The sequence below is a fragment of the Nannobrachium achirus genome (genome assembly GCF_963921795.1).
Source record: "Nannobrachium achirus genome assembly, chromosome: 12".
In the NCBI taxonomy this organism is placed as follows: Eukaryota; Metazoa; Chordata; class Actinopteri; order Myctophiformes; family Myctophidae; genus Nannobrachium; species Nannobrachium achirus.
In genome coordinates this window covers 45,193,079-45,208,425 of record NC_137832.1, presented here as the reverse complement: position 1 = coordinate 45,208,425, position 15,347 = coordinate 45,193,079, and the positions used below count along the sequence as shown (strand labels likewise).

At 45.6% G+C, this 15,347-nt stretch overlaps 1 protein-coding gene across 2 annotated transcripts in view; it reads right to left on the bottom strand.

Moving 5' to 3' along the window:
• dapk1 (death-associated protein kinase 1) overlaps positions 1-15,347 on the bottom strand; it is a 98,455-nt gene that overhangs the window by 34,032 nt on the left and 49,076 nt on the right. For both annotated transcript variants that reach the window (XM_080738877.1, XM_080738876.1), the window contains exons 12-17: positions 14,134-14,253; positions 12,859-12,957; positions 10,098-10,196; positions 8,777-8,875; positions 8,027-8,224; positions 4,384-4,581 (exon numbers count right to left, since the gene is read on the bottom strand). In XM_080738877.1, the coding sequence (XP_080595003.1) occupies positions 4,384-4,581; positions 8,027-8,224; positions 8,777-8,875; positions 10,098-10,196; positions 12,859-12,957; positions 14,134-14,253 (813 nt within the window). The remainder of the gene's footprint in view (positions 1-4,383; positions 4,582-8,026; positions 8,225-8,776; positions 8,876-10,097; positions 10,197-12,858; positions 12,958-14,133; positions 14,254-15,347) is intronic.

The following is a 15,347-nucleotide window of genomic DNA, read 5'->3' as shown; positions in this document are numbered from 1 at the left end:
GGAGCTGGCCGGTATCCCGTGCCTGGGAGGGTGGCGGGATTGGGAGCGGGCCTGAGCCCCCGCTGCAGTGCGAGGGGGTCCCGCGGAGGAAGAAGAGGGGGTCCTGGGGGGATTGTTTTGTTTCCCCTGCTTGGAGGAAGAGCGCCCCCTGTCAGCCTGACCAGGGGCCTTGCTCCGTCCCTGTCTCTTTTCCTTTCTGGGTACCTGGGGGTCCGTCGTGGCCTCCAGGAGTTCCAGAGTAATCTTCTTATCCGCCACCTCCTGGCGGAGAAGCTCCAGTCCACCGCCCATGAGGGAGGTAGGGTGGCCGGGGAGGTCTTGCAGGACCTTCTCGGTCTCCTCTCCGGAACTGCCAGGACACTTTACCTTTTCAAGCCACCTGGCACGTTCCGCCTGGATGCAGTAATCCATGCCGTGTCCAAGCCACTCGATGGCGTGGACATTCAGGTCCATCAGCATGCGCAGCGACTTGTCCATTTCCTCCACCATCTCGTCAGGCACCTCCCGCATCTCGCTAAGGAGGCGCCTGGTGGAGAAAAGCAGCAGCTGGGTGGCGTTCATCGTCCTGGCTGCCAGCGCGGAGGCTCTGTAAGAGTTCCTAACCCTGGAAGACTGCTTGTCGTCATAGGGGATGGCAAACCCAGGAGGCTTCTTCCCCACGGACAAGTTGAAGGGATTGCGGCCTCCAGGACCGGTCCGCTCATGACCTGGCTTAATGCTCCCGACGAGGGACTGCGCCATCAGTTTGTCCATGGGAGGACACAAGGGGATTCCCGCCTTCTCTGCGTCGCGGCAGTCGACCAAGAAGGGGAGCTTGGGGGGGTCCTTGTGTGTAGTCCAGGTTGAATGCAGGGCCTCTGCAAAGCCTGGGACCAGTGGGAGCTTTTCCATTCGAAGCGGGGGAGAGGCTTCCACATCCTGGCCAAGGAGGGGAATCTAGCCCGTGGTCCGAGTGGCGCGTCTCCGAGCGGCAGCTCCAGGCCACAACGGATGGTAGCACGTTCCAGCACCGAGAGCTCGTCCATGGGGATGGACGAGTCTTGCATGTTCTCTTCTTGGGCACGGCACCAGTCGAGCCCGTCGGAGAAACAGCAGGGATAGCAGGGGCAGCAGACCCGCTAGCATCGGGGCTACCGAAGCTAGCTGAGGGCGAGGCCGCTGGAGGCCTAACCACGTGGCGAGAAGCAGCGCTGTGGCGTACAGCGCTGTCCGGCACACGAGGAGAGGTGTCTGGGAGGGATCCGGCGGAGACCGTGGTGTGAAGGCCGTAACCAGCGCCAGCGATCTCACAGCGGGCCTCGAGGGCTGGAACATCATACTGGAGGCAGTCAGTACAGTTCACCCCCGTGGCCGGGGCCGGAGGGGACAGAGAGGCCAAGGCGTGTCCTACCCCCATGCAGACAATGCAGAACGGATGTGTATCTTCATTGGCGATGAGGCCTTTGCAGCTGGGAAGGCCGCACTTCTTCGGTACCCTGGCTAGCAGGCTGCTAACTGTGGGCCGACGAGCCGCCATCGTGAGCTAACCGAAGCTAAGCGAAGCTAAGCTAGGGCAGGGAAACACGTGGCAGAACGTACAGAGAAGAAGTAAAAGACTCAAAGCGAAAGTGAAGAAAAGACCGAACTGTAGGAAGAATATAGAAGTAGAAAACGTACGGGAGATAATCTATAAAGGCCAGTGGCCGACTTCCTAGCCGTCGCTTTAGGCTAAACTTTACAGAATTAATACTTATATGGCTGAGTTCGCGACACTCTAGTTGCAGGTAAGCAGAGGTGCGGAAGAGGAAGTTATGATAGCCCACAGGGCTTATATACACTCGGGGGCGGTGCCCTCGTTTGTGATTGACAGCCCTTCCGACAAATGACATTTCTCGTACGGGAGCTTATGAGTTTTACTCTGTTGCATCGCCAGATGGCGCTGTTATCCCATAGGGGGACCTTGTCTGGAGGTATGACAATAAACAGTCAATTTGGCGGTTTCAGCGGTATAGTCAAACTTTATGGTGTTGCTAAGGTAAACAATATGAGCAAGAATCAAACTTCATCGACTCCATGACAAACTACTGTTATGTTGTTCCTGCTGAGACTGCTGTATTGATTCGAATACAACATGGTATTCATTACATTTCCATTCACCACAAACAGAAATGCAGGCATTACTCCACCCGTGTGATACGACATTTCAGAAACTGAATACATGCCGACAATAACGATAGGAATAAATCAAAACATAGGCTAGTATTGCTCCTTCCTGGTGCACATCGCCACCCAAGATGTCTCCCTGCGTGAAAGCTGAGAGGCTTTAGGCTGTCTGCGAAAAGCAACCCCCGTCTCAGAATACATTAGAGTACTTGGTGTCAAAATAGGATGCGGCTTCACAAGAGACAGAGGAATGCTGTGGGAAGTGGTGCGCAGCCCAGGCTTACCGCCGGCTGGCATCATGTGCAGTCACATAAAAAACGGGTGAAGCGAGAGCTGCCGTCAAGGAAACGTTGGGCTTTCAGCATGATCTACACCAGTGGTTCCTCAAAACCTTTCGAGTCAAGGACCCCTCAAATGTATATATATATATTTGGCCGCAGACCCCCATCTGAAAATATTTTTGCCAGGGACCCCCAAAAGAAAAGTTTGAGTAAAAATAAAAAAATAAAATAAAAACCGAGCATATCTGCTAATTTTTAATAGCCAAAGTATAAAATATGGATAAAAGGGTTAACATGATTGTGACGCTGATTTAGCTGGGGACCCCCTGGTACCTCCCCAGGGACCCCACTTTGAGAACCAATGATCTACACGGTACATACAAGGTCTTCTTAGGTGTACGTCTGGTGTATCTTGTCTATTTGCTCGAAAATAAATTAACACTTTAAATTAAAACGTGATAAGAATTACCGCGGTGCGGTGCAATAGCCCCGTTATCACGTCCAGGGACGTGTTAACTGGTTACCATGGTAATATGGTAACCGCAGTTGTATTCTTTCTTCTCCGTGCGAAAGACAACACGTTGAACGGGGGCCGCCGCGCACACGCCACCCCCGAAAATCAGGTAAAAAACAATAGGAAAGATACATGGCAGTTAATCTACATTAGTTATGACAAAACTATGGCAGCCCAAGTGTTAACGTTGCTGATACTGGGACTGCCCATAAGTCCGAGGGTTCATTAGTCCGAAGGTTCATTAGTCCGAATTTAGTTAGGGTTAGAGGTTAGGGTTAGGGTTAGAGTTAGGCATAGTATTCTTAACAAATATATATTTCCAGCTTTTTGTTTGGGATGAATTAATTAATTAATACCAGGCAGTGAATGTTTTGGTAGAAGTTGTAAAAAATGTAAACTTGTAAAAATCTAAAAAGGAAATGTACTCATCATCTTCACTCTGATTAGGCTGAAGCACAGGGCCCTCATTTCCATAATTACTGTGTGATTACAGAGTAATGAACCATAATGTATGGCAATTTATGAGCCGTAAACAAAGTGTGAGAGACAGGGAGAGCTTTGGGTTCCTCTCTCTTTGCCACATGCATTCCCCCCATCATGTGATATGAATGGTCATAGTTCTACTTGGTTGAAACATAATTAGTGGTGTCCAGTCTTGTTACAGTAAAAGTATGCTGGAGAAAAACAGGAGCTGTATTCCTGAGGATTACTGGTATGTCACATCAAATCAAGATCAGCTGCCATTACAATCCATGTGCTAAACTTCAAGAGACTATTGATCATGTACACTCACAAGCCCGCACACGCACTTTCATTTACCATGCAGATCAGACACTTCACTCAGTGACTGATCGTTTTTTATTTTTGATAATCTTTTCCCCCTAATTTAGTCCCAAACGCCAATTTGCGATTACAGTACCTGAGTCTTCCAGTCTCTTGTAACTGCTGCTAACTCCTACCATTGGCCCAACCAGAGCTGCCAGTGTGTCCATAGTGCACTGGCTCTCAGGGTTCCAGGGGGAGGGGAGCGATCTACACGCTCTACAAGTGTGGAATCTACAAGCTCACAACGTGTCGTGATGCAATGTTTAAAAACATATACGGGGCGCCCGCTGGCCTGGTGGTCAAGGCGCATACCACATACTAGGCTATGATGCCTGCTGGCGTCGCCGGTTCGATTCCCGATCCGGACGACCTTTGCCACATGTCATTCCCCATCTCTCTCCCCATTTCCTGTCAGTCTACTGTCCTATCAATAAAGGCATAGAAAGCCCAAAAAACAAATCTTAAAAAATAACATATACAAAAATCTTGAAGAATTGTGAAAATGTCAGGGGTCCTTGGCACAAAACATTTTCAGATGGGGGTCCGCTGGCTAAATACATATCCTTTTGGAAGAGTTGTCAACCCCCCCCATTCCCCCTCCATTTGAGATCTCCTCCTGACCTTGTTAGCCAGGTCCAGGCTGGCCTTGGCGTGACAGATGGCCGTGACGATGGGCAGGTTGCCGTCCTTGCAGGCGATGTGCAGCGGCGTGTTGCCGTGGCGATCCTGCTGGTCCACGTGGCAGTGGTGTCTGAGGAGGCAGCGGACCACCTCCACCTGACACCTTCTGACCGCCAGGTGGAGGGCTGTGTGGCCGTCCTGGAACACACACACACGCGCGCACACACACGCACACGCACACACACACACACACACACACACACACACACACACACACACACACACACACACACACACACACACAGCTTTAATTCATGTTACATTTCAGGATTCCAATTCAAAAGTAACAAAAAATAATTTAGGATTCCAATTCAAAAGAAGCTAAAATAGCCGATCTACAAGCTTTTGAGCTTGTAGATCTGCTATTTTTGCTTCTTTTGTATGAGATACTAGTAGGGCGTAGCAATATGCATTGTGGCCCTCTGGAGTGAAGGTGGAAATATAGTGGCCCTCTCCATCATCAAAGTTGCCCACCCCAGCTTTAATTGATATAAAACAATATGCTTTAATTGATATAAAACAATCAAAAATCGGATCGCCTTCCACATTTCAGCCTCTGGTTTCAAATATCTAGGTGTAAATGTTACGAACAAGTTCACTTCACTTTTTTCTGCAAATTTTACCCCCCTATTAGACCAAGTAAAGTTAGATCTTCAAAGATGGGATAGCTTGCCTCTGTCTCTGACAGGAAGGATTCAATCTGTTAAAATGACTATACTTCCGAAATTCTCCTTTCTCTTTCAATGTATTCCAATATACATCCCTAAATCATTCTTTGTAGCTCTTGATCGGATCATATCACCATTTATATGGGCGGGTAAACAGTCTAGAATTAAAATTTCTACTTTACAAAGAAGTCGCGAAGATGGTGGCCTGGCCCTTCCAAATTTTACATTTTACTATTGGGCTGCCAATGTGCAGAAGTTGGCCTACTGGTTCCACTCCCCATCGACGGACTGGTGCTTATTAGAGGCCCAATCCTGTCGCTCAACCTCTCTTGCTGTATTGGTCCATTCTAAACTTCCCTTATCACCGACTAAATATACTACTAATCCAGTGGTCATCGCTTCTCTAAAAATTTGGTCGCAACTGAGGTCCCATTTTAAATTCAAAGACAGCTCAATAAATTGCCCCATAGTTCACAACCATTTGTTTCCTCCCTCTACACTAGATTCTGCTTTCACTATTTGGAAAGATAAGGGAATTGTTAAATTCTCTGACCTATATGAGAAAAACATATTCTGTAGTTTCGATAAAATTCGGACCAAATTTGACCTGCCCAGAAATAATCAGTTTCGTTTTTTCCAAATCAGAGATTTTGTTAGAAATCATTTCCCTTCATTCCCTGAGAGGCCGAGGGATCTACCTTGGGAAACTCTCCTAAAATTGCAACCCGGAGGAAAAGGACATATTTCAATGACTTACTATTCTATCACCCAACTAAATATGTTCCCACTGGCCAAGAACAGGGAGAATTGGGAGACTGAATTGGGTGAAGCCTTTCCTGACGAGTGGTGGGACGGGGCTATTGACAGGATTAATACGTCGACGTCATGTGCAAGATTGGGACTTATTCAATTTAAAATCTTTCATAGACTTCATTATTGTAAATCAAAGCTCGCTATATCCTGATGTTGATGACAAATGTGATCGCTGTGCGCTATCACCAGCAAACCATACTCACATGTTCTGGTCTTGCCCAAAGCTAGTACAATATTGGACAAAAATCTTTGAGATTCTCTCTGAAGTGTTCTCGGTTCAATTGGAACCTTCACCCCAAATAGCTATTTTTGGAGTGCCATCGAATTTTCAGCTACTAACAACAAAGAAATCCAACATATTGGCCTTCGCAACATTAGTGGCAAGACGTAGGATATTACTGCTATGGAAATCTCCAACCCCTCCTTCTGCTGATTTATGGTTGAAGGACATCATGGGATTTCTAAAATTGGAAAAAATAAAATTCACACTGAGGGGATCGGTAGACAGATTTTTCTCAACCTGGCAACCACTTATCACATACTTTGAGGGTCTGAGGACACTTGCAGTAGACTGACCAACACTGTACAACTCAGAATATTTAATGGCCACCTCTCGGGGCAACTTGTAATGATATACATAATTGAGGAGGATGATGTCTGTTAGCACTCTATCGACTTGATCTATGTAAATAATACAACTATGGTTTCTAGGAGACTTAATTCCATTGGTATTTTATTATATATATTATATATATATATATATTATTTTATTTTTTTATTTTAATTTATTGTACTTAACTTTGTTTGTGTAACTATTTTTCTTTACTATCGTGCATATTGTGTACGCTGATTTATTGTTTTGTATTTATTTTATTGTTACTGTCTTTATTATTGTTTCAAGGAGTGATTAATGATAGCAACATGGGGGGAGGGTTGGGGATAAGGGGAAAAAAAAAGAAAAAGAATGTCTTTGCAATATTGACTTGTTTGATGTACAATGTTGAAACATATGTGACATGAATAAAGATATATATAAAAAAAAAAAAAAAAATCGGATCGCCGATGGGCAGTTTCTAAGTACTCCAGACAGTGCTTCCGGTCCCATTTGAAAACTGACCCGTTTCCATTTCCGGTGGAGGCGGGACATAGCCGATTATCCACTTCCTGATCCAGCTTACTGTGTAAATAAAGCTGTGGAGGCACCGTTTTGCATGCAGATTCTTTTGTTTGGAAGCTGTGAACACGTTAAAAGGTAAGAAAAGTCTGGCAGTCTGCTACATAAGTCTATTTTGATTTCTGGCTGAGAATGTGTTAAAATACATTTGATTTGGGACAGTTTTATACTTGATTTATACTTTAGGCATGGTGGGGCTCCAATGTGTATCTCAGACTTCATGTGGTCAGCCTTGGATATCAGTCATCTATGATGCATCTATGACATACTGTTGACGCAAGATTCCCAAATTTGGTCAAGGTTTCAGTCTGATCAGAACCTGATCAGAAGTCCTTGGACTTCCAATTATGAAATAAAAGTTAAAAGTATAAAACATACATATAAAGATATAAAACAAAAGTATGCTGCTTACAGTATGTGTCTTACTGGCAATGTGCAAAAGAAATGTCATGCTGATCGGAGTAGCAGTTTGTTTGTGTGTGTGTGTGTGTGTGTGTGTGTGTGTGTGTGTGTGTGTGTGTGTGTGTCAGGACCAGACCTAATCTTGCAGACTGCACAGTAGGTCTACTTTGATTTAGCCCGATTTATACTACTTCTTTGTACTATGCTGTCACCACCAAAAATACTTTGTCAATCACAACGTGTCTCGATGCAGCACGCTGTGAACCAGTAGATGTGTTATTTCCGGGCAGGCGACAATGGCGTGAAGGGATTTGCACGCAGGGTCTGATTTTATGTGCAAAAAAAAAAAAAGACAATAAATGAACACAAGGTGTCTCTATGACCTCATGCACACCGGGTCCAAATTTGTCCACATTCGGACAATATTGTCTGTTTTTTCCACGGGGAAAATCAGACCCTGTGTGGGAGCTTGCGCCTGCTGCTGTCCCCAGTGAGACTTGGTTGACTGTGATGGGAGTGCTGCTACCTTGTCTGTGCCCTCCATGTCGGCTCCGTTCTCCACAAGGCACTCCACGATGTCGCTGAAGCCTCGCGCCGAGGCCGTCAGCAGGGGGCTCTCGCCCTCGCGGTTCCTGGCGTCCACCTGGCACCCCGCCTGGCAGAGGGCACGCGCCACCGCCGAGTAGCCGTGCCAGGCGGCACAGTGCAGCGGGGTCTCCTGCTCCTGGAAGAAGAGACAACACGTAGACATGGATACAGATCTTATCTATAGGCCTAGAATTATTCAATGCTTTAGCTATTGAAAAATAGCAGATATACAAGCTCACAAAATGCGTAATAATGGGTTCAGGCCTACACAAAACCTGTGTTTGTGTGTGCACTTTATTACTATACTTGTGAGCACCAAATGTCCCCAAAAGTATAGTAGAATTTAAGAAATAGACATTGTGAGAACCATTTTGCTAAGAAACAAGAATAAAGTTTGTCTTTTTGAAAAGAGATTTTACAGAGGTTTACAATTAGAAAAAGATTCAGGTTAGGGCTAGGATTAGACATTTAGAGGTGGTCAGGTTTAGTTGTTTCCCCTATTTTAAATAGGGGAAACAATAATGTCACGAAACAGAAAATAGACGATCTACAAACTCACAACATGTCTCAGTGCGACATCTTATGAGCTTGCAGATCTGCAAATTTATTTTAGAATAGTAATACAAACACGTGTGCGTGTGTGTGTGTGTGTGTGTGTGTTTGTGTGTGTGCGTGCGTGCGTGCCTACCCTGTCGGCCAGGTCAGGGTTAGCCTGGATACTGCAGAGGTAGCTGATGACGTCCACGTTGCCGTAGCGTGCCGCCACATGGAGCGCTGTTTCCCCACACTGCACATCGGACAGAGAAACAGTAGTAAATCACCTGATGCCCACCGTGCTACAAATGCTGTGTCAGCTGAAATGTTAGCTCTTAAATAAACACACACACAAACACAAACAAAGGAGAACACGGTCTCTAAGGCAATTGTTCTCAAAGTGGGGTCCGGGGAGCCCATAGGGTCCTTGAGGGTGTTTCCAGGGAGTCCCCAGCGGAATTTGTTCATGTCGCAAAAAATCAGTTCAACCATTTTAATCCTATTTTATACTTTGTCTATTTATGTCTATTTAAAAATAGACGATTTACAAGACATACAAGCTCACAATGTGTCACATTGAGACACGTCATGAGCTTGTAGTTTGGCTATTTTCATAAAATTTGGAAGCATCTAGTCAAAACTGTGAAAGATTTTGAATAATTTTGAACTGTTTCACACAAATCTTCGTATGGGGGTCGCTTGGCAGTTAAGGCTAAAAACAGGGCTCCTTGACATGATAAAAGTTTGAGAACCACTGCTCGAAGGCCCACGGTAATGATAGCATGTATTAATCTAGTGCTGCCATCGTCTTTATGTCAGCAATGATCACAAACAATAAGGGGGTCTGCCTCTGCTGCAGGGGTGGGGTGGGGGAGGGGAGGGGGGTTGCTGGGGTTAGACTGACTCCAGAAACATAACAACGCCTTGGGATTTTGCTTTTTTTAATCTCAATAAACCAGCATCAGACACAGTTCACTGATAAACACAGATATGCATGCACACGCACGCACGCACACACACACACACACACACACACACACGCGCGCAAACACAGCCTGATAGCCGTTCTCGGCAAGGCTTGTTTCTATAGCAACAGCATGTAAGCGGATGAAAGCGAGAGTGACTGGTTTTCTCCGCAGGTAGCTGCTGCAGTGGGCTGTGCACGGCTGCTGTGTGTAACCATGTATTTGTTTAGGGGTGATGTGTGTGTGTGTATATATGTGTGTAGCTATATATATATACACTGTATATACATGTACTGTGTATTGTGTGTGTGTGTGTGCGTGTGTGTGTGTATGTGTGTGTGAGATTTGTAAATCAAAACAGCACTTCTCAGGGTGCTTTGAAGAGCCTAGACTAGAGTATGTACTGAGATTAATGAGTGAGTAATGGGGGGGTGGGGGGTGGGGGGGGGGGTGTATATAGAAGTGAGCGCGAGGAGAAGAGGGAGAGAGTGAGCTAGGCACTCGAGGTACCTTATCTTGAACGTCCAGAGGACACTTCTTTTCGTGCAGGAATTTCAGGGTCTCGACGTGACCGTGTCTTGCTGCGTAATAGATAGCGTTGGCTCCACTCTGGAGGGGAGGGGGGGGGGGGGGGGGGGGGGGGGATGTGTGAAAAGAGAAGAGAAGAAAGCTGAGGCATTTATCCCTGCAAAACTGTTGATATCTTCTCTTGGCAGGAGCGTCCTTGGCACATAGAGCAGTCACCTTCAGAGCGCAGCGACACTGCAGGAATCCAAGTACTTAAGGGATACACTAATTGCACTCGCAACGTGTTTTAGGGCCAATTAACTGTGAAGATAGCTGCTTTTATACAGTGCAGATTGGGGATCCAGAGATAACGTCCGTATCAAATGGGAGTCAGAGACCTGATAACACACATCAAACGGGGGAGGGTCCTTGAAATGAAAAAGGGTTGAGCATCCCGGGTCTGCAGTGTTATGATGGATGAAGTCTGTCACCCATAGAGGTAATATATACATTAGTCCCCCCATAGAGGTAATATATACATTAGTCCCCCCATAGAGGTAATATATACATTAGTCCCCCCAGGAATCTGCAGAGAAAAAGTCTTGATTCCGCGGAGAACAATCCTAATTCTGCGGAATTCTGCTGAGAACAATTCTTGATTCCGCAGACATTAAAAAACACCCTAAAATGACCAGCTATCAAGCTAAAAATGATTTAGTTCTAATAATCAAGTAAAACCATTCATGATATTGCTACAATTAATTGTAATTTAGTGGTTAGAATAATCGAATATTCGAATAATCATTTTTGAGAATAGAAATCCAATATTAAATCTATTCTTTTTTTAATTGTTATTGTTTTTAATAATTACTTTCTGTTGCAAAGACTATATTGTCATCCAAACCATGCCCATAGTAACCACAATTTAGAGAATAGCCTACCTACTACCTAGTATGGGTGTAATATTTATTTATTCTCTTCTGCATTAGCATTGTTATTGCCTGGACCATAGAGGCATAGAGGAACTATAGTTCAGGACACAGTTTCTGTCAGGAATGTGGGTGGGACCGGACCATCCAGCGTCAGTGCAACTAGCAGGAGGGAAGCTAAGCTATTCCCCCAGGCTCTGTATGAGGTGGCCACTGGCCAGACCATGTACAAATCGTTTTATAATAGTAGTAATAACTACTCCCGCCGCTCTGTCGCCACTCGCGACTGTCAGAAAAGACGTCAGAAAAGTCTGCGAATGGCCGAGAAATGCACGGGTGGTCGCCAATTCCATGATAAATTCTGTGATCGCGGAATCGCGGATTCCTGGGGGGACTAATAAATAGAGGGCAGACGGCCCCGCCCCCAGCTATTCATTTCAATGCAAGTTGCTCAGTGGCGCTTGAAGCACCCTGAAGAAGCTGACAAAAGTTTGCCAATTTTTCTTACGCCGACGAACGTCTTAAGTCGGTGCCATATGGCATTGGTCCGACATTTCATTGTTCCTACATCCCATTAGTCCGAATCTGGTGAATGTTAACCTGGTGAAAATAGTATGCCTAAACCTAAACCTAACCCTAACCTCAGTAAAACTATGCCTAAACCTAACCCAAATTCTAACCCTAACCTCAGTAAAACTATGCCTAAACCTAACCCTAACCAAATTAGGACTAATGAGATGTAGGACAGTGATACTCAAACTCCGGCCCACCAGCTTAATGTCCTCAAAGTTGCGCATCCAACAAGCTTTACACTGTGCAGATTGGACCTTGCGTTCCAGAGATAATGGCCAAAACATCTTATACGGGCATAGAAATTGCAGATTTTCGCCGATTTTTTTTTCTCTCTCTATTTTTTTTACCAGTGGCTCTGCCTCTGCCCAACTTATTAGCATACCCAAAATGTTACAGTAGGCCTAATGCAAATGAAGAGACGTACTGTAGCTCTACTTAACAACTGCATCATTAGCCATTTGGTAGCTAAACAGTCTGGGTAATCTATTTTAAGTAGATTGTTTGATTTTATTTTATTTTCCTTAACTATCAATTTTCACAAGTTTATTTTCTGTAAAAAGCCATTTGTGTTGAAAGTGGCAAAGTCATAAATAGCATTGTGAAGCAATTGAAAGAGAGATGTGCTCAGCTATCTTTAATGTTATCCAGCTCGATAACAGGCAGACAGATATCAACCCAGATAAATAGCAGACAAACGTACATGAATTTGTTTTGGTGTTTTTGTGGAATATGCTAATTTCACAGAATTATAAAAAAGAGAGAACAAATTACTTTGATTACAAATGTTGGTTGACAGAATATAAATGGAATTCCAGGCCATAAAATAATGCACATTGAAATTGTCTTGAGTTATGTGGAAATAAAGCAAAAAGTTATCAAGTAATGTCATTTTATCAACTGGCCCGCAGGGGATAGCTTCGCTGTTTCTACATGTCATCTTTTCGACACCCAACTCTAACCTTTATCCTAACCTTAACCTCCGTGGGGTGAGTCGCTAACCCTCCGGTCGAAATGATGGTCGTTCGAAAGAGCGAGATTTTACCGGCCCGCGGCCCCTTGTCATTTTTGTAATGTGGCCCACCGGTTCAGAAGTTTGAGTATCCCTGATGTAGGACTTATGGGCAGTCCCCCTTAAGTCACGAATGTCACGTCACAAACGTCGAAATTACGTCTATTGAACCCTACTGTATATGGCAGACCCCAGCCCGCCTGCAGTTCTAGCTTTGGCCAGTTCTACCGTGGTTCTGGGGGCTTGCTGTCACCTTATCATGTGCCTGGATCTCTGCTCCTTTCCTCATCAGCACCTGGACGATCTGAATGTTACCACCGCCAGCTGCAATCAGGAGGGGAGGGGTCCCATGCTGAAACACGCACACGCGCACACGCACACACACACACACACACACACACGCACACACACACACACACGCGCGCGCACACACACGCACACAAAAGCAGAAGCACACAAACGCCATTTTAATTTCAGTATCAATAACGATAAAACCCTTAGATACCAAGATTTCCTTCTTTTTATTAAAAGGGCAGCTTCACCGATATTTATATCATTGCTGTCTGTCTGGCAGAAACCTCATATCTCCATATTTAAACTTTTTTCCTACCTGTAAATTAATGCCCTACAGTACTTGATCGTACTTCAGTGTCACACAAAAATATCCAAAGTTGCAGATCCACAAGCTCGAAACACATTTAGTTGGGTGATTTCAGTGTGGTTGTGGAAACACAAGGAAGAACAACACACAGAGAACGGATGCAGAGCAAGAGTCAAGAGAGGAAGGAAGGAAGAGAGAGATAGATAGAGAGAGAGAGATATACAGAGAGTGTGTACAGAGTAAGGAGTAGTACAGTAATTAGTACAGAATCCATCCAGGCAGCTGGCTGCCTCCTAGCAATCTAAATTGGTCCATTTCTGTCTTGACTTCCCGTCCCTCTCGCATTTGTTTTCCCGTCCTTTAACGCCTGCCACGCCCCCTGCCCTGACTCGTTGACGTATGATACTTCTCTCTCTCTCTCTCTTCGCCTGTCCCGTCTCCCTGCTCCCTCGCCTTTCTTCCATGCTTGACTGAGCCCCTTACCCTTTACATCCCGCACCCACACCCCCGTCAGCTGTCAAACAAACAGCCTCTCCTCCCTGTCAAGAGTGGCAACCAGCGAGCCGCTGGAAGAAGGGAGAATTCATGGTTGACTGCAAGATTTGCTCACCAGAAAGAAAAACAAAACAAAACAAGAGGAAACGTTGGGCTCTGTAGTAGGGGGCTTTTTATGAGTTGTTCTTTTGTGAGGGGTCTATACTTTGTCAGGCGCGTTCTGTTAAGGTTTCGGGTAGAAATAGTCGATCTACAAGCACACAGTGCGTCGCCAGGCAGCTCGTTGTGAGACAGTAGATCAGCTAATTTTGCCAAATGACGGTGTCGGGCTTGAGTGGTTAACGTGTTTGAAGCTTGGGATAGTGAAACGCTAGTTGCTAATACCCGTTGGAAAAAGGCCCTTGGTGTTTGTGCTTGTTGGTAGTGTGTCACCTTGTTGGGCTGGTTGACGTCGTAGCTGGTCAGGGAACCCAGCAGGTGTTGGAGGCCGGGCACGTTGTCGTCGTTGATGGCGTGGATGATGGCCTTCATCACGAAGGAGTCTTCCTCGTCCTGTAGAGGGATTGACAGATTGGCGCTGAGAAAAGCATTGCTTTGCTTGTCATTTAAGATGGTGGTTGTTAACCTTTTCAGGCTGCGACCCTCAAAATATCATATTTTAACTGGGGCCCCCCCACCCTGACAAGCACTAAGAGTTGAGGCATTACATTTTGTATAACACAGTTCCATTGTGAAAATAGCCGATCTACATGCTCACAACGCCTCGCAATGCGAGGGGTTGTGAGCATGTAGATCGGCTATTTTCACAATTTCTGCCTCTAATATTTGAAAATTTGGCCAATGTTTCATTTGTCATTTTTAGAGGTATTAAAAAGTCCATAAATTGTCACTTTAGAAATGTGCAGATACCCTCTATACACTTAAACTTTATGTTGGTTTGTTTACTGTCGAGTGAGAAAACAATGTTGCACATTAATCATCTGGGGACCCCCCCAAAATAATTTGGGGACCCCCCTGGGGGTCCCGACCCAAAGGTTGAGAAACACTGATTTAAAACCCGATGACAAGCTGAGAGCAGCATGCTCTCTCCATCAGGTTGTCTCTCTCCATTTCCCTCTCTCACTCATTACTTTGTGCACCGTCTCTGTCCCTTCTTATTAGGAACAAAGAGTCAGGTCTGGGTAACAGACGACCTCATGCAACACCCACAGAAATTCACCAAATTCAGCAATTAAATTCTTCTATCGCTGCCGTTCAGATGAATGACAAGCAGGACTCATTAGAATCTTTTTTTCTCAGGCGCCAGCTAGGCATGTGACCCAATAACCTTCAAACAGCATCAGTGGAACAGCACCGAAATGAGCTGGAATGCTCCGCTGCACAGATACAAGGAAGGAGAAAAAAAAATACATCAGAGAGAAAGGAGGAGGGAGGGAAAGAGAGAAGCGAGTGTGTGTGTGTGTGTGTGCATGCGTGCGTACATGTGCGTTCAAGGGGGTTTGCCCAGCCAAGCGGAACGCATTCTCCAACTTCACCTCGCTGCCAGGGCAGTCGTGGTCACCCGGGCCAACCAGCCAGGCAGTCACATGACACAAGACGTGGAAGCAGCGGTCGACCTCCACCAGCGGCTGTGCCGGGAATGTGTC